At 41.2% G+C, this 23936-nt stretch overlaps 1 protein-coding gene across 1 annotated transcript; it reads left to right on the forward strand.

Moving 5' to 3' along the window:
- Window positions 1-544: 544 nt before the first annotated feature.
- On the forward strand, window positions 545-23287 carry LOC310895552 (uncharacterized protein; the record flags this gene model as incomplete). The annotated part of the gene is made up of 14 exons (XM_083827021.1): window positions 545-1953; window positions 4881-5265; window positions 6347-6518; window positions 7332-7510; window positions 8296-8392; window positions 8793-8940; window positions 11344-11591; window positions 14580-14758; window positions 17665-17719; window positions 18569-18722; window positions 19559-19943; window positions 20882-21053; window positions 22445-22623; window positions 23187-23287. The coding sequence occupies exons 1-14, from the start codon at window positions 1474-1476 to the stop codon at window positions 23285-23287; spliced, it is 2934 nt and encodes a 977-aa protein (XP_083683147.1). The 5' UTR covers window positions 545-1473.
- Between the last annotated feature and the right edge of the window lie 649 nt (window positions 23288-23936).

The raw sequence follows: 23936 nt of genomic DNA on the forward strand, positions 1-23936 counted from the left end.
GCCAAAGCAGCTTGCCTAGAGCAGGTTGCCCAGGTAGTCATCCAGATGGGCCTTGAGTATCTCCAGAGAAGGAGACTCTACAATCTCCCTGGGCAGCCTGTTCCAGTGCTCCGTCACCTTCACAGGTGACTTTCTTTCGCATATCGGTACAGAATATTGGTTCTTTGGTGCACATATTGGTTCTTTTGCATATTGGTGCGAAACTTCCCGTGATCCATTTTGTGGCCATTACCCCTTGTCCTATCCCCACAAACCACTGAAAAGAGGTTGGCCAAATCCCTCTGTCTCCCACACTTCAGGTATTTATAAACATTAATAAGATGTTTACATCCTGGTGCATCCCTCTCAGTCTTCTTTTCTCAAGGCTGAACAGACCGAAGTCTCTCAGCTTTTCCTCATAGGAAACATGCTCCAGGCCATGTATCATCTTTGTGGCCCTCAGCTGGACTCTTTCCAGGAGATCCCTGTCTTGTTTGTACCGGGGAGCCCGGAACTGGACACAGTACTCCAGGTGAGGCCTGACCAGGGCAGAGTAGAGGGGGAGGATCACCTCCCTTGACCTGCTGGCCACGCTCCTTTTAATGCATGCCAGGAGCCCATTGGCCTTCTTGGCCACCAGGGCACACTGCTGGCTCATGGCCAACCCGTCATCGACCAGGACCCCCAGGTCCTTCTCTGCGGAGCTCTTCTCCAGCAGGTCATCCCCCAGCCTGTACTGATACATACTGATAAAGGCGCGTTGGAGACAAAATGTCACAGACTGACCGCAGCCCCCATTCCACATTCCCCTGTGCCACTCAGGGGGAGGACGTAGAAGAGGGTGGATGGGTGGAAGGTGTTTCTAGTTTTTTGGTGTTGTTGTTTATTTCTCAGTGCTCTAGTTTGTTAATATTAGGTAATAAATTATATTAATCTCCCTATGCTGAGTCTGTTTTGCCCATGACAATAGTTGTTGAGTGATCTCCCTGTCCTTATCTCAACCCTTGAGCCCTTTCCATCATATTTTCTCCCCCTCTCCCTTTGAGGAGCGGGAGTGAGAGAATGGTTGTGGCGGAGCATGGCTGCCCAGCTGAGTAAAACCACCACAGCCTCCCACAACCAAAAGGTTGGTACCTGAACATACTGGGTAAATATTTCTGTTGAAGTTATCAGTAATGAAACCAGGACAATTGCATTGCCAGCATTAGGTTTCAAAAGAACTGAGTTGATCTTTGAGATAAGGCATCTCAGGCCTATCTTTTTGCTTCCTGAAAGTCATATATATATGCACTCTTTCAAAAGGTTAGCTTGCAGCAGGCAAGGAGAAACTAAACGCATATTTTCAACACAATCCACACAAACCTGAACTAGTGCTTTGGAGAATAGTCCTAGAAGGGTAGGTGGAATTTACACCAAATTATTTTCCACAGAATTGCAAAACTCTCCCCAAAAAAAACTGTACCAAAAAGTGCTTGTTCTACAGTATCACATGGGATGTCCTTTCTAGAAAATTTAGTTTCAAAACTGAGAGGAGAAGTTAGGTTCATTTCAGATAAAGGCACTCTTGTTTCATATGGCCTCACAGAAGCAAGCGGTGATCAAGCGGAGAAGCAAGCGCGTGCCACGCTGTGTCAGTTTTCCGCCGCATGCCGTGGTTTTCTCTGGAAGCGTTCAGAGGCTTTACCAGATACATATACATCCTCCAGACAAAACCAGGCAGAGAAAGAGTTAAGCAAGCGCGTGCAGCAGCCAGGGGCTGAAGTTTCCGCGGGAGGACGTGCCCCTGCTGGCAGAAAGGAACTGCACGCAGCTGTTGGCCCCGGCACGGAGGCCGCGGAGGGGAACAGAGGCTGTGCGTTGCGAGTACCAGGAAACTGCTCGGGTTTGCTTCCCCCAGGAGCCGCGAGATTTATCTGTAAGGAAAACATCGTCAGAAAGGAACCGGTCCAGATTAATTCTTTGGTTGTTATCGAGGTAATTAGTTTTCTTCTGTAGATAAGTAAGTGGGAGGAATTTATTCTGGGTGAAATCCACTATTAATTTCAATTTAAAGCGGAGATAGGAAAAAGTGTGGAGGTTTATTTTGCTACGAGTTGGCTAAATCCAAAGTCATACAGCAGTGCCAATGAATCTGAAAGTAAGTAGCAAGTCAAGCTCCACAAAAGAAATGAGGCTAGCTTAGGAAAACAGTGACACTGACGTTAATAACTACAAGTAGTCCTGTTTATTTGCCTATTTGTCTCAATCAGTCACATATTCAGAGTTTTTTTTTCTGCATTGCAAAGACCTGAACTTGATACCAGTGCACATACATTATAACAACATGTTATATGTGGTTATGGATGTATAGATACATGAAAGCAGACAATTTTATGTAAATAGAAAATGAGTGGAGAGACAGCTTAAAAAAAAAAATGTCAGCGCTACTGCAGATGATACTAGTCCAAAACCAAAATGTTCATATGCTTAACAGGTGTTACATTTAGCACACTGGACAAGACATCCAATATCTGAATAATTATGCTCAGGAGCAAAGCATTCAATCTGTTAAAATCTATTCACCTGATGTCTGGCCAGCCAAAATTGGCTTATAAAGGTATTCATCCAGTTATTGCTTCACATGGACATCACTCTCACAGAAGTGTGGGATACAGACAGAGGTACAAGACAGGTGCAGGTAGTGCTGGAGGAAGAACACTAAGTGCTCCTCAGACCAAGGTTAGTATCTGGAGAGCCCCTTTCCCTCTGCAAGATTTCTTTAAATGTATTTACAGTACTGCTATCAATATATTTTTTTAATATTGTACTTGGTACTTGCAGAAGCCCAGTTCTTGAACCAAGGCTGCAGTCTGTTCCTGTGCACATCAAATGTGGCTGAAACTGTGGCTTACTCAGCATATCCACAGTAATGAGCAGAGTAATTATATGTGACTTAACCTGTTTTGTGTGGACAAGATGGTTTGTTTAAAGCTAAATCAGCTCTTGGTGTGCTGTACGGTGGCTTCCCCATGAGTCTAAATTTTTCCAAAGTTTAGAAAGTGCTTCTAAAATAAATGTGGGTTTGACTATGACCATCACGAGTGGTGTATTGTACCAGAGGAGGAAATGGCGATGAAAGCAAATGGTGTAATACAATCCTGACCTACTGGCATCTGCCAGCCAAGTGATCATGTCCAGTACCTAAATAGTTTTCCATGATTTAACTGCAGAAGATTTAGTTGCAATCCAGTCTGATTAAGTTGCTGCAGTAGCATCATGAAGCTGGATAACGCTGTCACAATATAACATTAAATCTTGTCTTTTATTTTATGGATAATTTCTGGAGAATTAATCTAATTTATCCTTCTAAGACCATGTTGCGTGATACTCTAAGAAATATACAGACTACAACTGGGAAAATTTGCACAATTTTCACAACCATGTAGGGCAGGCTTCAGTTGGCAAGAAATAGATGAGATATATTTAAGATCTCAATATTTCTTTGCTGTATGGTTGCACTATTCATCTCATTGCTTTGTTTGCTGTTGTTCAGAACCAGTTATTGTTCTCAGAGAAACTGTGGTGAGCTGTAGAGCTGTCCTAACATAGAGGCCAACTAGCCCATGCATAGCAGCATACTGGAACTGATGCAACCAGTCAGGGCTAGGATGAAACCTTATGACTGTTACTGAGATTGTAAGCATTTAATAGATGCATTTGGGATAAGTCTGAGTTTGCTGAGGACAAGGGAAAACACAGCTTGACAGAAACTTCCAATATGGTTTTTGTCACAGGATTGGATTCTGGTTACTCTCTGATGATTTGTCTAAGAAGACTGGAGCACCAGGAAATTTCTGCCTAGCACAGGATGTCCAAAATTAATCAGAATACTGCAGTGGATAATAGGCCTGGTTTCACTTAGCATGATGTCAGGTTTCCTAATGCAAATCTAGGATGCAGTGTATGGGACAGAGACCTAAAATGGGTGGAGCACAACAAACAATCATAGGAAATCAGACATGAATATTGTTAAGATATGTAGCAAATCTTCAGCTAATGTTTTTGTCAATAAGGGCTGCAGTTTCTCTCTTCTAATTAGGTGTGTAGCTATTTGTGGAGCCTCTGAGTTATTGCAGGATACAATGTATTTGCATGGTCTGTTGCAGGCAAGACTGGTCTCAAAAATTCCTGGGCATGGGAAAATTTCTAGTATGAAGGACTGTGTTATCGGTGGGACTTACACTGTCACCTTTAGTGCTCTTCCCCAGTGGTTCAGCATGTAGGCACGGGTGTGCAAAAGATTGACTTTTAATGCTAAATTTTACAGGAGGTAGGTTCAGGTGAAGATATTTAAAACACTGAAGGCAAGCAGTGTAGCAGTTGTCCAAGGATGATTCTTCATTGTGCAAATTTTTTAGACCTGAACCATTCAAGACAGATGTTTGTCAGACCTGTCTGAGCCCCAGTGCCTCCCTACACTACCTACAGCTTCACCGGCTGTAATCAATAGACAGGAAACTTTCAGCAACTTTCTAGCAGAAGTTTTATACCACTGTTTATATAATAAATTTGTGAATAAGATTGAGAAGCTACCAGATTTGTATGAAACCAGTATGAATTCAGGACTAAAACGAAACTATTTAAGAGCACCTTGTAGGAATTAAACTGGATTTAGATCCAAGGGGCTGGATATTCCTTGGTGTTACGGCCTAACCCAGCACTTAATGAAGATACTGGAACATTTCTAATGTAAGAGCATGCTAATATCAAGTGATAGTGGATTTATTCTGTATTATTAAAGGAGTATTAGGTTCCATTACTTTCCTGTTTTACAGATGTGAATTTAAATGATCGATACACCATCACTGTTTTAAGGATGTTCTACTAAACAACAGCGTATTTCTCCTATTCCTCTGTTGTAGGCCATGTCAGAAAAGGAGTTGCCGGGTCTTTTGATTCTGGATATTGGAGGAACATATGGTGTTCAAGAAAACATTGTAGCGCTTTTGAAAAAACACTTTTGCCTTATCACCATGAAGGAATTTCTTGAAAACAAAAAAGAAATGAGCAAAAAAATCCAATCCGTTTTTGTGTCTGAGTGCAGGCCAACTGTTGACCAGGAACTTCTAGAAAGTTTGCCTAATTTAAAGGTAATTGGAAACTCTGGGGTTGGAGTGGATCATTTAAACTTGAAAATGATTTCTAACTTTGGTGTGAAAGTCACCAATACCCCGCATGCCGTTGCTGACTCTACAGCAGACATTGGAATGGCCTTGATGCTGGCCTCTGCCAGAAGACTAGTTGAAGGTAATATTTTAAATCTTCCTGGATCTTATGTATTTCTTTGGCATATCTCACATTCCTATGTTACAGATGATCTGTCAGAATCGATATTGGGGATGCTTTTACAAGAAAAAACTTTCTGAGGACTCTGTTTTCAGAGGCCTCTTCTTTTCTCATGTCCCACTTCTTTTTAAGGCAATAGTGACAAGAGTAAGACTGTTGTTTCAATTACATCTCTAGAGCAGGAATGAGTATAGCTCTTCATTTTTTCCTTCTTCTGTGAAGAGTTTGTCTAAACCAATGGGCTTTATTTTGAGAGCAGCACCAGCATCATTAGTGAAACAGCTGATAATCCTTTTGATAATGTTATTCCAAACTGTACCACCAACCTTAAGTTACGTGCTTAAATGTAGATCCTTTCTCCCCATGCCCTTGTTGTGTAATGCCCTTTGGGGAAGGAAGGTGTCAGTAGAGACAAGAAAGAGAGACAACAGAGATGAGATTGCCTCTGTCTTGAGGGACTCAGAATTTCTGTTATCATTGCTGCATACCTCAGTATGAAGTAACTCCTCTTTTCCCTTGATGTTTTACCACTGTTGCATCTTGCTGAACCTCAAGTCTGACGTATAAAAACTCACAGAGATCCCTGGCAGAGCTGGAATCTGCAGCGTACTTTCAACCCCAGTCAAGCAGTAGGGCTGTTTTGGTTTATGATCCAGGAGATAGATGGTGAGATTTGCCCCTGCTAAAAAAATGTGACGTGAAAGCTTGTGGGGTGGTAAATGACACAGAAGCTATTTTTGAATTTCGGAAAAAATATTCCAGTCACTAAAGGTTAATTCCCTGAGGAGGTAATTCCTCCCAGGGGGATACCACCTTCAGGAAGCCCTTCTGTGTCACTGGATCCAGTCTTGGCCGTTGCAAAGAATGGCACCATCCAGGCCTGTCCATAAACTGGTCACGATTCCTCTTTAAATTAGTTAGGACATTTTTTAAACAGTGCTTCTGAACCCTGCTGTGACAGTGAGAAATTTTTTCTTTTCCTCTGATTCCCAGCCTGAATTTATTATTGGTTTGTACCCATTCGGTGTGTTTTTACATTCAGGCTCCCAGATAGCAATTTCTCCACACACAAAGTATTTTGCTGTTGACTGGCTGGGAGTTGAAGTTACCAGGGCGACTCTTGGGATCATCGGGATGGGCAGAATTGGGTATAAAGTGGCTCAGAGAGCCAGAGCCTTTGAAATGAAGATCCTGTACCACAACAGGAAGCAGAGGTAAAAATGTTTATTTACTGTGTGTAATTAAATTAGTCTGGGGGCAGTGATGGAAGCTCTGGTCTGTGTCCCTGCTCTTCCTAGTCATTTGTGACAGTTGTAAGCCACATGAGGAAGTATCACCATGCCTCCACATCCTCACTTTGGTTCCCTGCTGCTCCTGCTGGGAAGCAGCTCCTCCTCACCTTTGTGCTCGCTCCTCTCTAGTTGGTTATTGGTACTTCTGGAGCAAGGGTTGTGCTAACCATTTTAAAGATGTAGCTCAAGCAAACCAGACCCTGTCCTACAAAATTTTCTCACAGGCTCCCGGCAACATCCCTGGCCCAGCCAGTCCTCCAGGCTGTCGCCCCTTTCCTCAGCCCAGACAGTTCAGTCACCATGCTAATGCCAAGGATCTTAACTTCATATAATTTTATAGTTTCCTTTCTTTTCTTCACCTTCATTCCTTTTCCACCACAAGACCTGACATGTCAAGCAAGGAGAGAGTCTACAGCGACTGTATAGGCACAGAAGCAGGAGAGAAAGAAACAGGGGCCTTCTGCATATCCAGTCTCTTATACCTAATATCACCTATGTGCTTTGATTTCACATTTATGTAACTCCACCAGTGTCCTACCACTCCTCAGTCCTGTTGGTCTTCCTAGGCCACATCCTTTCCTCGCTTCTGCCGTCTGTTCCTATCAATGTCTTTTCATTTATCCTGACTTCAGACCTCTTAAAGTTTAGGCTGCTCAAGTTCTCTGTTAGGACTGATTGATTGTTAAAGCCGATTCAAAATATTTGTGTCGAATTGGGTATGCATTTTTCCTTCAGAAGAAAGGAGGAGGAACAGGCAGTTGGTGCCCACTACTGTGAGAAGATGGAAGACTTGCTGCAGCAATCTGACTTTGTTATGCTGGTTGTGAACCTGACTCCTGAGAATCACAAAATGATTGGGAAAAAGGAGCTGGGGCTGATGAAACCCACAGCCACTCTTATAAACATTGGCCGAGGTAGGATATCTACCAGAATGGGTTATGGCTCCATAGTTAAGGTTGTGTTTTACCTGATCATGTTGGCATTCTGCACTCGAGCCTCAGTCTGTGATATCCCTGTGTTGTTTGAGTCACAAAATAGCTGGCAATCTACAAATTAATGACTTAGCATAATTCAGATACCATATGTTCAAAGGTCCTATGGAATATGGAAATGTCCGGCAGATGTTCTGCATCTCTGTAGCCTTAACTTGAAGACATCTTTTTTTGTAGTGGAAATACATTATTCTTCATGAAAAGTTGAATGATGAATGGGGTACAAAGAAAAACATAAGCTTCTACTGGAGCAGCTATGTAGAAAAGAAACCTGACATGGGATTACAGATCTGTTGGTACCGAATGAGTGTATGTAAGAGCAGACCTGGAGAGACTATAAATCAGTAAACAAAACAGAGATAAAAGAGTGAAAAGCTAAAATGAATTAAGTTATTTTCTACATATAATAACACAGGGAGTATTATTCTATAATAATACAGGAAGTCAGCCTCAAAATGAGGAAAAGGCTGAAATCTCTCACATCCCAGGAAAAAACGTATGCGTTAGACCATAATACACCTCAAATTAAAGGTTAATAAATAAAATCTCATTTTGTTTCCTTTGGTTAATGGTTATTAGACAGACATTCTAGTTTCTAACAAAATGAAGATCCTTTAATTTTTCTCACCAGAGCCTTGAGACCTTTTCCCACTGCCAGGTAAAAATGTGTTCATTAACTTGTCATGATAGATATTATTTCAATACAGGTGCACTTATTGATCAAGACGCATTGGTAGAAGCTCTCCAGAATAACGTTATTAGGGCTGCTGCTCTGGACGTGACATACCCTGAGCCTCTGCCAAGGTAGAGAAACCTGTTTTCCACTCTGTTAATCTGAAATGTTTTAAACTGTGAGCAAAAGTGTGCTCATAATCTTGATCTCTATGGGGAGTCTCTCACTGTTTAAGAGCAGAACCTCAATTTATCTTGCACAATCACAAGTAAATGACAAACTATGCCCCCTTCCCAAATCTAGAAGTTCTTTGCCAACCTGACTGGCAAGCAAGACAACAACAACAGCAATACAGAGGAAGAATAAATGGGTAGCGAGCTTCCCACAGTTTTCTGCCAGTCCTGTGTATGTGGCACCTTTACCTCAACATGCCATTACTGTTTCCTGAGGTTTGGTTCTTAACAACTGGCATGTAATAGCAACAGCGTAAATTCCATGTGTAATGCATTCTGTTTGTTCTGTTTCTTGCAGAGATCATCCTTTGTTAAAATTAAATAACATCATTATAACCCCTCACATTGGAACTGCAACAGTCCAAGCCATCCAGATGATGGCAGAAGAAGCAATAGCAAATATGCTGGCTGTTCTCAATGGTCAACCCATTCCAAGTGAAGTGTTTCCCAAATGATGCGGGCCAGATGACACTGCTAAATCTCTTATCTATAAGAAGGCGCTATTTCCTACAGTACCACTGTTAAGCTTTAAAAAAGTAACTGTTTCTGCACTCCTGATGTTGTCATGATACTGCAAAGCTGTCATCTCACTCGACTTACCCTGCATTGTCATTTACAATTCTGAAAAATAAAAAATTGATAAAAGGGTTTTGTTTGAAGGTTTTAAACTGAGCAGTTATGCACTCTGATATCTTCATTATTTCAATGAATATCCGTGTGCTGTTCCTAGTACTTGCAAGTACAATAATGATAAGCAAGTGCATTGAGCAGTTAGTGTGAAACTCTCAAATATATTTAAGGTGAATTGAGCATCAATGCCCTACAGAAATGTTACCATATCCTGAAACTCTTTTTAGCCAATATTTCAATATTCTATTTGGATGTCAGAACACTCAACAAAGCAGCCTCCTTTGAAATTATTTTACTCCTAAGGTTTTCTACTGTAAGAAGAACTCTGCCTCACCTACATGTTAAATCAAAGCGAAGCCAACCATTGAAAAAATATCTTTGATTTACCTGACAGGATCCCTTGAAAACCAGAGTAAATCCCAAGAAATTTAGTTCCTCTTTGCAGACAGAAATTATGCTTTTTTTCTTTAATGAGCATGAGACAGTGGTAGTTCTAGCAGTGAAATCAAGTGGATGGGGGCACAGCCTAAGGCAAAATTTGTGATCAGAGCTAACTTCCAGCCAAAGGCTTTTTTCTTGCATTCTCTTTCCTATCAGCAAGCAATAAAACTAGAAAATTCAGTAAAATATTTGTAACCTCCATACAACTGTGAAGAATTTCCATTATTCTGGACTATGGTCAGGCTTCTTGATGTGATGGTAAAATGAAGATTTAGCACAGTAACTTTAGACAGGCTAAGAGCAAGACATTCACATGCAAATAGTGAAATACTGCTAACACGGCAACAGCCGGCATTGCTATAGGGGATTCCAAGATTTTCAGTCCTTGAACAGTGCCCTGCCCTCTCCCCACCAGCGTTGCTATAGGGGATTCCAAGATTTTGAGTCCTTGAACAGTGCCCTGCCCTCTCCCCACCGCCAGCTCTACTGAATTGCTATGGAAAATCAATGGTGACTGAAAATGGTGTATTTTTTTTAAACAGCTGTCTATTCACAGACTGCCTTGAACCCTTAAACAGATGGTCACTGATTCCTGAGGGGGAAAAAGAAAACACACTTTTTAATTCAAGTGCTTAAGTCCTTGTTTGAAAATGCTTGCCTAAGCAACTATTATATTGTTAATTTCTGATAGCCTCAAGAGAAAGCACTGCAGTTAAGAAGTCACTGGTGTCTCTTCAGGACAGGAGGCTGCAAAAATCTCTGCAATAAAGCATTTAAAAATTAACCCGTAGCACAAAGTTCACAACAAACCCATGCAATTTATTTTCAGAAACTGAATTTATTTTCAGGAATTTTAAGATTTGGTTCAACGTAAGATATTTAGACAGAGTAATTTGTGATCTCACAAGGGTAGGAAAGGAGATTTATACACCAGAATACTTATGGTCTGAAACTCAGTAATTAATCAGAAATAACTGCATGTTTTGACCCTTGTGACAGTGGTATAAAACTTTACAGCCCCTAAGCGACAGAACTTGTTCAGACTTCACTATGTGAATACTGGGGTGTTGTTTTTTATTTTGTTTTGTTTCGTTTATTTTGCTCGTATGTTTGTTGTGCCGCAGTGAAAACTCAATAACCAAAGTTATGAAGCAGGTAGTCTTCATTAGGGTGCGTGGTGTGTGGGGGATCACTCCGCCTAACACACACACACCAAGGGTTACTGGCAGTGTGCTTATATTAGTGGGACAAATACATATTCATCTCATTTCCTGTAAGGCTCTTGCATATTCATCAGGTCTCCAAAGAATCATTAACATAGGTTCCTGCTCCTATTTGCATGCATACTGGAGTCCTTGGGTGGTCGTGTGGCATACTCTGGTGGTCTTTTGATGAAGGCCAGAAGTCTTCCTTGCTGCTAAACTCCTGACCCTTCCTTTCTTTGACAGACTTCAGCAGTCAAGCCAGTTCTTGCTGGTTCCATTATCTATGCATACAGTCTTTTACATACAATTACACAACATACAATCATGCTAGCTAAGACCTACAGACTCAACATCCTTTATCTTGTTCTCTGTCTCAGGTGTATATAATTGATAGTATACGTAAAGGAGATGCTTTCTTTTCTCGGCTCCTTTACCTCTCTATTCAAATATGTGGTTTATAAGGTCTCTTGTCATAGTTGTCATAAAACAGGATAAGAAAATGATGATTCTTTAAAATGTATGGAAATAATTATGTGTAATTCTTCTGATACTCTGTCTTTCTTCTTTGTGCAGATTTTGGAAGGAGGAGAGCTCTCTGGATTTTTGGTAAATGAAATTTGTGGAATACTTGGGATACTTGCATGGTCCCATGGAGTTTCTGAAAAAAAACGTTTCTACCTCATCACCATGAAGAAATTTCTTGAAAACAGAAAGCATATGAGTAAAAAGGTCCAAGCAATTGATTGTGGTGGCACAAACCAGTCATTGACCAAGACCTCCACCAGAGCATGCCAAACTGAAAAGTGGTTGCAGATTTGGGAGTAGGAATGGATCACCTGGATCTGAAACTTGTAGGTAGTTTTGATATGAAAATGGCTAATGCTCCATGTGCTGTATCTAGCAGCACAGGAGATATAGGGATAGCTTTGTTGCTGACATCTGCTACAAGACTAATGGGAGGTAACATTTCAGTTCTTTTGTAGCTTCTAGACATCATACAAGATTTACATACTATTAATTTGACTTCAGTGGAGTTGTTTATCTGGAGCTATTCATAGTGCAATAAAATGTAAAAATTAAGTATGTTGGGTTAGCAAACAGAATAATTTGTATTTTGATATCATAGAATCATTTAGGTTGGAAAACACCCATGAGATCAAGTCCAACCATCACCGCACGCTACCAAGTCCAGCACTAAACCACATGCCTAAGTGTCACGTGCATATTACTCTTAAATACCTCCAAGGATGGCAACTCCAGCACTTCCTATATTTTACATATCAAAAATATATCAAAATTGATACTTTATACACAAACACATATTTCAGCCAGGTATAAATAAAATCAAAGAGGTTCATTTTTCACAGGTCACCAGCCTGGGTTGAAAATACTTGAGCAGAATCTTATCATGTTATACTCAAATATGACTTTTTCATTTGTGGACAGGGCTTGATCTTAGAGGCTGGAACTGAGTAATTTAAAGGGCATCAGGGATTGACAAGGCAGGCTGCTCCGGTTTCTGCTAGTAGCATCCTTTCCAGTTTCATTTATTTATTTATTTTTTCTTTCTTCTTTTTTTTTTTTAATTGCTGTTTTCCCAGATAGACCTATCCTTGGCTTGGTTAGAATGTCTTCTGCTTCAGGAATGGATCCTTCAGATTTATCCTATTAAATTTACCTGCCTTTGATTTGCCTCCTCTACCCCACAGGATTCATAGAAATTCAAAGGAGAGATACTTGTCTCCCCTCAGATCTTTTTCTACCTCAGAAGAAGGAGACAGGTTATAGCGGAGATTAATGACTTGTTTCCATTTCCGTAAACTATCCCTGGCAGCATTTCTAATAACTCTCCGCTGGCATGACTGAGTTTTTATCCTGCGGCATATATATATATATATATATATATACACACTTTTTTACGTTTTAGAAGAGCTGGCAATGTTGGAAGACTGAAACATCAGAAGCGTTTCACCTTAGTAGCAGGCTAATAAGCTCTGTTTCTTTGTGTATATAAGTTTATTTTCTGTTTGTGTAACCATCCACAATTTTGCAATTTTAACAGATAATCTATGGAAATTACTGAGAAGTGATTTTTAAAGAAGTCACATTTCCCTCTCAAAGAAGAGTGGCAGAGCTGAACAGGAAAACTGTTCTTATTCTAAATAGCATGACCAACATCTGGTGTTATTCTCTTCAGAATGTTTCCAACCTCCGCAGTGTTATTGGCAATAATTATTTCGTAGTACTGATGCAGAACAGGTCAATATTCTTCTAGGTCTAAAGCACTAAAAGGATTTTTAGGGGAGATTACATCAAAATCTGAACTTTGTTAGAGATTTGGCAAAGGACTCTGATGTAAAGTTGAAAAAGCTTCCCATATACAACTTAAGACATCTGCAATCAGGCTGGGTGCAGCCAAGAAGAAGAGCAAATATTTAATGCTACAGATCGTGACCTACCCTGCGACAACTTTATTCCTCCCTGATTGAAGGGAGAAGCTGCAGTACTAGTACCACTGTCTTTGAGTGATTTTCTCCATACATAGACTGCAGCAGAAGAGTTGCTGCTCTAGCTAGCTCTAACCAAACCACAAGGCTGGATGAGGCCAAATATTTCTAGCCGTACTTGGAATTCCTGTTACTTCAGAAATTATAACAACAACTGAGCAAACCCACATTGGAAAAAAAAATACTAGAAAACTCCCTCCTTCAGTTCTTCAGAATTTATAAAGTGATCTTTCAGACTTTATAAACCACAAAGAGAAAATAAAGCACAAATTCTTTTTTTTTTTCCTGCTCATCTTCATTATCTCCCTCTATTTAATATGTTTTGATCTTTGATATTCACCTGAGAGTGTAATGATGAATTATCAGTGCACAGTGCAACAGAAGAAACTTACCTATTTTAAAGTACATTTACATTTCCAGGTTGTGTGCTGAGTGCTGCAAAACTGGCTGTAATTCCAGTCTGTTCTTTTCCTGCTTAATCACTGTTTGTTGACCCAGACACTGAAAGAAAACAACAAAATGGATGTGGTATGAGATACATGGTCCTAAGCGACACTGAAGTTATTTTCTTCATGTTACTTCTTTCTTAATTTCTAGATTAGGGGTGAGATAATTCAAAGTCATTCTCTTGCAATCAGGAGCAAAATACTGTACATGCAGTCTCCTATCATTGCTTCCTTAGTTCCCAAAGTCCAGGCAGCTAAGTTTACAAAGAACAGCAAAAGTGGCAAGTACCCTTTTTTACTGTGAAAAGTTCAAATTAAAAATCTCTGTCTACTTTGGTAACGTTTTGTGTTGAATGCTTTATTTCATGAAAGTCCTGGAGCAGCTAGGACCCATCATAAATTGCCAAAAAATTTCCTTGCTGATTCCACTCATCACCAAATGACAGGCTTGCTGGATGATGGCAATGGGATGAGGACCACCAGCACATTCAGAGGTCCCATGGATGAACTCTCGTGAACCTGACAACTCTGTTTTGAGTGATTACTGCATCCTGTGAGGCGCACCTTTCCCACAGAGGATCCTGGAGAACGGACCACGTGCTGACATCCTTCGCAGTGCTTAGCTTCAGTCCACTTACAGACACTAAAATAAGCCAATGGACCCTGCACCACAGTGGCTGAGAGGCAAGCATGCAACCCATTCCCTGCAGCAGGACTTGCTACCTTGCAGAAGAAAGGCCTAAACAGCCAGCTGACACTAAACACACTTTAATCTGCCACCGGTTTGTTTCATGAATGGGATAATCAGGTCCTTCGGGTTGTAGGTGTTGCAGTGTGATCCTTTGTTTCCCATCAGGAAAGAGCAGGAACAGCAGGATGTTGGTGCCATTTACTGTAAGAAGATAGTTGATTTGCTCCAGCAGGCAGATTTTGCAATGGTGGTGGTGAGTCTGACACCTCAGACACACAAGCTGATTGGGAAAGGAGAGATTGACCTGATGAAACCCACAGTTACTCTCATTAACATCAGCCAAGGTAATAGCAAGAACAGTTCACTGGCCTGAGTACAAAAAGGGAGCCAGCTCCTGCTGTGGTACGTGCAGCACCATGCTGCATGAACCACACAGCTGCTGCATGTACTTCAGACAGATCGGACATGGTGAAAATTTCTTTCTCTCCCTTTCTACTCTCTTTTCTGTCTCAGATCATTACCTGAAAATAGCAATCAGAGAGACTGTTACTCCAAATTAGGTGCTGTAGTTGACAAAGGGGCACTGGTGATAGTTCTGCAGACTGATATTATTGGAGCCACAGCTTTGGACATCACCTGCCCAGAATCACCGCCCAGGTTGTCATCTGTGTTAATTTCTCTGAAACACTGAGTGAGCCCCACTAGATGCCCAGAGGCAGGGGTCTGGCAGAGACAGCCCCTACACTCCTAGCTTTTGTGTAAAAGTGCTGTGCATAAGAATGGGAGACAGCCCAGATGCTGGGACTGATAACAGGCCAAAGGGAAGCGTAGGCACCAGGAAACAACAGGAGGGAACTTGTGTGACACTGGAGCAGTAAACCAATCCACAAAATCACTTTTTAAAACTACATCAGTGTTTATCTCAATTCTTTTTTCTGAAGATGTAACATACCATGAATGTGTGGAAGGGGCTTGAATCACCACCCCTTCTTAGACCTGCTGTATTGTCCCAAATTTTCACTCCCCACAGGCTCGTTTCCCCAGTACAAAGCTGAAGTACTGCACATATCTTGGGCCCAGAGGCTATGGGCACATCTACCAGCATGGTGCCTCATGGAGTTAACTCTGCTGGCTGGGTTTTGGGGTGAGGGGATTTTGGTCTTGTTATGCTAGTACGCCCAGGACATTGCTGCCCATTACCTGAGCTGCATAAGTACAGTTAAGACCACTGTGTAAGGTTAACGTGCCAGCAGGGCTTAGTCCTCTCTTCTGACATAATTGCTATCTTGTGGCAAAAATCTGTTTCTGGTCTTGGGCAAAAGAGCACAGTATAAATTCTTAACTGATCCTTCTAACGTCCAAGACTACTTGAACACCAGGTGGTCAGGATCTGTGGATGTGAGACTTGTAAAATTATATTAAATTATCTTTGTAGTTAAATACAGTGCTAAAAGCCAAAACAAGACTCCTCCTCCTTTGGACAACAAACCATAGGTAACATAACTTATTGGAAAGCAGGCCTTATCTACAGCAAGCAGACAGGTTAGTGGTAACTTCACGATGACTTACAGTCAGTGAAAACAAATGTATTGCTTGAGTTGGCCTTGCCTGAAACAACAAACTCACGTGATTTTTTTTTTTTTGTCCTATAAATCCTGGTCACATATAACACTACTTTAAACGTATGAGAAATGTATATCCTTATCCAATTTCATGCTTAAGCCAGGCAACACATCCCAGCTAGGAAATGTATTACATCATATTAGGTAAAAGTCTCTTAGGTTAACACAAAACTTCAAAAGTCTTACCTTAAGAAACAATTATTATGCACATACCTTATTAATACTGCAGGCATCAGCTTGCCCTGCAGTATTACATGGAAACCAATGGCAATATTTAATAATAGATGAAACAAGGAATGAAGTTCACAGGCTGTGCAATACTTCTCTCTACATAACCATTATGTATTATGAATTTCATGATGAATTTCATTATGAATTTCAGAGAACTTTGTCACAATGCTGGTAAAACAGATCCCTTTCTATAATGGAAAACTAACAGCATACTGCAACACTATGTAATTCAGCTTATCACACTTTATAGAGGTCTATAAGGTACTCTAAAAATTAAATCTACTTAGAATGTGATAGTGCATTGGTGCTACACTTCTTATGATGTAGCCTGGGACGTGGTTGGCTTTCTGGGATGCAAGCACACATTTCCAGCTCATGTTGAACTTTTCATCAGCCAACACCCTGAGATCCTTCTCCTCAAGGCTGCTCTCAATACATTCTCAAAACAATGTTCTGGCAATTCAAACAGATCTTTAGTCATTCAGAATATAAATGGCTTCCTGACCCATTCTGTCACATATTTTGCTATACATACATGACATACATATCAGCTCCTGAACTACAATTTGAAAATTAGATGCTCACAATTAGAAGTTACACAAAACAACTTGGAAGCTGTCTGATTGTCTCCACATCTAGCCATAAAACCAAACCCATTTTCTCAACATTTGATGCATAAATCCTGGATTTTTGCTTAAAAACCAGTAAATCACTTTGACTATTATTGTTTGGTTATTCTTTGGCTAATTGTGTTTTCATTTTGTTGATCCAAATTTGTTGATTTGATATATAAAGGGGCAACTACTGTAGTGTACTTTTTTTTTTCTTTTTACCTTCAGTACTAAAATTTGGTAGACTTTCTTCCTAGACTCATAACTAGAGCGAACTTGTTTCTTCTGCTTTACAATGGTCCTTTGATCTCAGGCATCCTTACGTAAGCACTAAGTTAAAAGATCACCCATTATGCGCATTATGCCTCATCAGCAGACTTGCAAGAGGTTGATGTGAAACATGGAATGTGTAAGCATTAAGTGTTTATTTTTCTCTTTTCTTTTCTTTTCTTTTCTTTTCTTTTCTTTTCTTTTCTTTTCTTTTCTTTTCTTTTCTTTTCTTTTCTTTTCTTTTCTTTTCTTTTCTTTTCTTTTCTTTTTTTTTCTTTCTTTTTTTTTTTTTAAATCAAAACCCAGCTTATAGTAAGAATCCAGTTAATATGCTTTAACTCCATCTTGTTAGTTAATGAATTTTTGGTTTAAAGTCTAACTGCACAAACTTGAAATCCATGTAAGCAAATGATACTCAGAAGTCATCAACAGGATAACAAGTTATGGTTTTGTATAATTTTGTATAATTATTACAATTTTTTTATTATCCTTTATCTCTTCTTGGTTATTTTACAGAGGACCTTGTGTTGAACTTGATTGCTTCTCTGCTCAGCATGTCCAAATGTGTTTGGTAGAATTTGAGGGGATACAATTGTTATATGATTGCACGATCTCAGTGTTGCAGTGCTCAAGGGAAGCCCAGAAGTTTGGAAGTGAGTTATTTCTCAGCTTGGAAAGAAAAGAGATCTCCTGGCCCCAGGCATAAGCAGGGTTTTCTGGCTCCTGAGCTGCTCTCACCACACAAGTCAGGTCCCTCCCTGAGTGGCTGCTCATCACCTTTACATTAGGGGGAATCACTCCAGCATGTATTTAGCGAACATATAACATATATATATTGAAGTGTATATATATATATATATATATATTGAAGTAGTACTCAGCAGCCTCCATTACCTGTGATTTATGGTGCAAGTCACCGTGACAGGAAAATTTTTACGCATTTTTCATCTGGGATAGACACGGGACTGCCTGTAACCGGGATGACAGCTGCAGTGAACGACCACTCTTAGCCTGTCCCAGTTTCTTAGATCTCAGAGGAGTATTGAGAGTATTCTTCATGCTTGCAATGAGATCTGTCACTGGTGTCTGCCGGCCAGAGACTCTTCACGCAGCGGTAACTCAAGCACGTATAGCTTTATGACCCACCAGAGGAACAGGACCGTACTTCCTACTCGAAGAGGGTATGGATGAAAGGAAAGCGAGCATGTCATTAATGCAAAATCTTCATTATTTTGAAAGTATTAACAGCACAGAAGCAGCACACTTCTGAAAAAACAAATATATATATATATATATACGCGGTCTGAAGGCAGCAGCCGAGGCCACGGGCACCCTGACCCCCTCCCAGGCACCTCGACCTCCTCCCAGGCACCTCTCCCAGGGGACAGCACCTCCTCCCGCTCCTCCTCCTTCCCCGCAGCCCCGGTACTCCCCAGCAGCGGCGGCGGCGAGCGGCGGAGGTGAGCGGTGTGAGGGCTCCGGCCCGCCGGGGCCCGGCGGCGGCGGCCCCGCGTCAGGCGCCCGGAGGGCGGCCCCGAGCTCGGCGCTCCCTCAGCGGGGGCGAGCGACCCCCGGTGAGAGGGGAGCCGGCCCGTTTGGGGTAGTCCCGCAGGGCCAGGGCCAGGGCGAGCCCTGCCAGGCGCCGGGCGGTCCTTCGGGAATGCTCTCGTCTTCAGCTCCACCTGCAGGCTCCTCGGGAAGGCCGCGAGTGTGTGCAGAGGGGGCTTCTCGCAAGGCTCAGCCCGCCCTGCCTGCCAAAATAGCCGTTAAAAGCGTGCTTCGGCGGCTGGAGGTCTGGGTGGGAGAAGGAGGGTGCTTGTCACCGAGCGGCTAGGGCAAGAGCACTGGGACTTGGTTTCCAGAGTCAGCAGGCTGCAGAGGTGTCAGGATATTGAAGGAGATTGAAGGGGGAAAAGAAGGGTAACCTTACGTTGAGAAAGTAAATCGCTAACTCCAAAGTCCGTAGTTAACAAGTTGTAGCTGTTTTATTCAATAAGATCTTTCCTGAGATAATCTCATTCGTGCTTTATAATCAATGTGACTGCATAAATGGAAATCAAAAGCAGAACTTGGGGGCTAAAAGATAGTTTTGAACTCATATGGCACAGTCGTAAATTATCAAGATGCTGGCCTCTGAATGGACTGAACATTGAACAGGTGTAACATACAGTAGCTCTTTTGTTTAAGTGTTAGCGTGGCTGGTATGCTAGAAACAATAATGTATGCTTGTCTTATGAGCAAGGTTGCATAAAAATTGAACACAAAAGTTCTGCATGTGGAAGTGAATATCTTTAGCCAACTATATCATCAAGTAAGAAAAGGCGTGTAATAGAGCCAATTGATTCCTGTTGTTAAAAAAGGTATAATGACTCACTTGAGGAGATGTCCTTCTGGTGTCTCGTTTTTGTAGGGCATGGAGGATCAGAAGCTGCCTTGTGTGCTAATTGACTGTATAGGAGAGAAGCATGGAGTATATGAAGAACATGCTGAATTTCTGAAGGAACATTTTTGTCTCATCACCATGAAAGAATATATTGAAAACAAGAAAATTCTTGGCAAAAAGATCAGAGCTATTTATATGTGGTATCACAAACCTGTTATTAATGAAGAATTACTCCAGAGCCTACCTAACCTGAAGATAGTTGCAAGCTCTGGAGTGGGAATAGATCATTTGGACCTGAACCTCCTCTCCCGCTATGGTGTGAAAGTGTCTAACACTCCATTTATTGTTTCCACTGATACTGCAGACTTGGGGATGGCTTTGATGCTGGCATCCTCCAGGAGACTTGTGGAAGGTAATAACTGAAATGCTTTCAGCCTTTTTAAAGAAAAGCTGGCTGTTCAAAACATTAGAAACATTAGAAAGTGTGTGCTGATGTGAAGGTAAGCTTAATAGTAGAAATGCAGAAAAATATGAAGACGAAGATGTTAATCTGTCATGCTGATGAGAACTTGCACATGGTGCATTCAATTTCTGAACAGATATATTATCAAGGTAGATATATGCCTTTTTCCAGATGGCCCTTAATTCAGGCTTCTTCTCCCTCAGGCCATAGCCACTTACTCATTCTACTTGCTCACTGCAGTCTTGCTTTTCAAGTTCTAATAAAAGAAGTTATTTGCAAGGAACCCTGAAGCCTGTCTTTGCCAAGCTGTTATGAATTTGAGTCATTATGAACAAACTGTCCAGAAATTTGTCCACCATGCACTGTATTTCTTCTCCCTGTGAGCTATGGTGTTTCTGTAAACTGGGAAACATATTTTGGCTTCACTGAAAGTCTTTTGATGGTACTACAATCTGTATTTCGTCAGTTACATTATTCAGTGCCTACAGCATAGGTGATATCTGTGGCACTGTCAGTTACATTAGTGCTGGTGATGAACTACCATGAGTGGGAAGCTGTATTGCTGAGGTGCATTTTAATTGAACAATAATTTGTACTGCAGACAATTATGAGTAGGTTTGGTGTTGTACATCAAAGTGAGGTTGCTGCTTTGGCCTTCCTTTCCTTGTCTTCCAAAAAGAGTCTGGATAGGCTTATATCCCAAGCAAGGAATCAATGTAAGAAATTGTGTTGCCAATGCAGCATTTTTTGAGTCTTGTCCAGAAACACAATAGCCTTATGTTATTGTTCCTCTGCTTCTGTGTTGTGTTATGATAAAAAGTAACCAGATGCCAGGAGCCGTACAATTCTTTACATGACATTTTTCCTTTTTTTTTCTTTCCCCTAAGGCTATCAAATGGCAGTTTCCCCTGACACTGAATATTTCCCTGCCAACTGGCTGGGGGATGAGGTTTCTGGAGCTACTCTAGGGATCATTGGAATGGGCACCATTGGCTACAAAGTGGCTGAGAGAGCCAAAGCCTTTGAAATGAAAATTTTGTACCACAACAGGAAACAGAGGTAAAAACAGTTACAGCTCCATGGAAAGTCTACTTTGTCACTGCTTTTGAATGTTGTTCATAGCTTTCACTGTCAAATTAATCTCATATTCTCCACGTGCTAGGATAGGATGATGTGTTCTCTGCATTATTGTTGAATATTGTAGGTGTTGGGAAGCAGCGAGGGGAGCTGCTCCCTAAGTGATAACACAGCCAGAAGGGCAGAGGCCTCTCTGGCCAGGGCCCAGCTCTTTGGCACAGAGGTCATGGCCAGGTTCATCCAAAAGTCCAAGCCATCAGGCAAGTTGATGGTGAGTGGTCTGGGCTGAAACCAAACCAGGGAGCTGACATGGGGTCTTGGCCACTGGGCAGGGTCAGGGGAGCGCCGGGGTACGGACAGGCCCAGGCAGGGCTGACAGTACCCTTGGGGCCATGACAATAAGCAGCTCTCTTAGGACTGTCTCTTTAAGTGGCAAAACACCTACACTGGGTTCAGGATGGTCATTGATTGCACAGTTTATACAAAAACAAAGTCAGAAGGGAAGAGAACTGATAAATCTCATGGGTTTCCCTATGATCCAGTTACCTGGGCGTTCCTGTAATGTTGGTGACATTGCAATGTATTGAGGTATGGAGAAATTGTCCAGGATGACATAACTGCTGTGACTTACATATAGCAGGGATGCAGGTAGAAAAACCTCAGTCATCCTTTTAGAATCAGGTGGCCACGTGAACTGGACTCGCCAGCCCTTTGGTTGTCTTCTGTATGAAACGCATGTGCCCTTCTGTGTGCCTGTTTGTCAGGGCCCGCTCCCACATCCTGTGCCTCATTTACTTCTGTGGGAACCTGGTGGGAGCAACACAATGCACGCCCTGATTTGTCCTGATACGGATCAAAATGCTGTCTGATCCTACAGGAGGTAGTTTCAGTGAGACAGCGCTGATACACATAGGAAGCAGACTGCTGTTGACACAGATTTCTGAAAATTGCCCTGCCCTGCCTCATCTGTTTCCTCAGCAATTTTCGGATGAGTTACTTTTCACAGGGAAGGGAATTCATGTCAGACATCAGTTTTGCATTTGGGTTAGAAAAGAACCAATTCTTACATCCAGAAGCTGTGATTTAAAGCATTTATTTTATTATTTATTCAGTGCATTTATGTGCATTTCTTACTTTCCTCCCATGGGTATAGTACTGCACATTTTTGTATAGTGCACTTGATATTGTGGGAAACAGAGCTTAAAATTTTTCTTTATTGAATTTCAGCCAGATAATTAGCTAGCTGCTTCTTAATGAAGAGCAAAGAAAAAAATGAAGAAGCATTTTCTCTAATGCTGATTTGAACTTTTTCTGCAACTTGTTGCTTACTATTAGAGTTCGATTTTCTCTTCCTCCCTTCCCTCCCCCCCCAGAAACAAGGAAGAAGAAAATGCTGTTGGAGCCATCTACTGTAAGAAGATAGATGATTTGCTCCAGCAATCAGATTTTGTGATGCTAGCTGTGAACCTGACACCTCAGACACACAAATTGATTGGGAAGAGGGAACTACAGCTGATGAAACCCACGGCTACTCTCATTAACATCAGCAGAGGTAGGGTACAGTATAGATAACTGCCAGTGAACCATAATGTAGTTTCATTAAGTTTTTGTATAGAAAGAGCTGGGAAAACCCAACCCCAATAAAGAGTCTGTTACTCTGAAATTTTCAGTTAAATTTATGATTACTAAATTATTTAGCCCATGGTCATATCTCAGCAAAATATTTAAGCATTTCCATAATGAGCAAGTACGTCTCTAAAATGTTTCAAGTGTCAGAAGCCTGTGTGTATTTATATAATGTCTAACTTAAGCTTTTTATTTTCTTCTCTACTTAATGCAGTGTGCTTCCTAACATAGATCTAGTGGCAAAGCTCACTCTGAAGCCTGGTGCTGTACTTTATTTTATGCTGCTACATCCTGCCTTTTAAAATTCCCAATTGTCCAACTCTGATGTGTGTACCCAAGCTTCCTCCTCCTGGCTGACCACCCTCTGCTGCTATTTCTGCTTTGTGAACATCACTATCTCTACAATTTGCCTAACCATCATGCCAAAAAAGATGGTGGAAGAACTGTGTGAAATATGAAGATAAGAGTATCTTTCTTACTGTAACCTAGGTCTGGTTGTAGAGCAGGATGATTTGGTGGAAGCCCTTCAGAACAAAGTTATTAAGGCAGCTGCTCTGGATGTGACATACCCTGAACCTTTGCCAAGGTAGGACATGTATTTAAGTTAGTGTGTGTGCGTACACGTTTGTGGGCATGTGAGAAATTACATAATTTTTTTAGTATTCCTGTACATAATGTATATGCACTAGTCCTACTGAAATGATGTCCCCAGTCCTGTAGCAGCCAAACAAAATCCACACTCATTTGGAAGATTTATTACATAAAAAGCTGCAAGCCAAGTATCAGTTTGAACTCTACTTTGAGTACACTAAAGTCATACAATTAGTTTTTAGTTATTATTTTAAGCATCTTCCTGGTGCATTTTCATGTGCTGAAGAAGCACACTCTCTGACTGAATACCTCAGCATTTCTTTTCTTTTCCCAGGGATCACCCGTTGTTAAAAATGGAGAATGTTTTAATAACTCCTCACATTGGAAGTGCCACCAAAAAGACACGCCACCTTATGATGGAAAACATGACTGAAAGCATACAAGCAGCTCTTACAAGTCTTCCTATCCCTCATGAAGTATTACTGTAAAGTGCCTTGCATTTAATGTTAACATCATTAGTGTTTATCCTAGTGTGAGGAAACAGTAATTTGATAACCTTTCATGTAATTAGCCCATATATGTCATACAGATTAAATGTACAAGTATGATTTTGATTAGATGGTTTTAATTTAGGGTTTTAGTGGTTTT

This window comes from Anser anser, assembly GCF_964211835.1.
Source record: "Anser anser genome assembly, chromosome: 2".
Classification (NCBI taxonomy): domain Eukaryota; kingdom Metazoa; phylum Chordata; class Aves; order Anseriformes; family Anatidae; genus Anser; species Anser anser.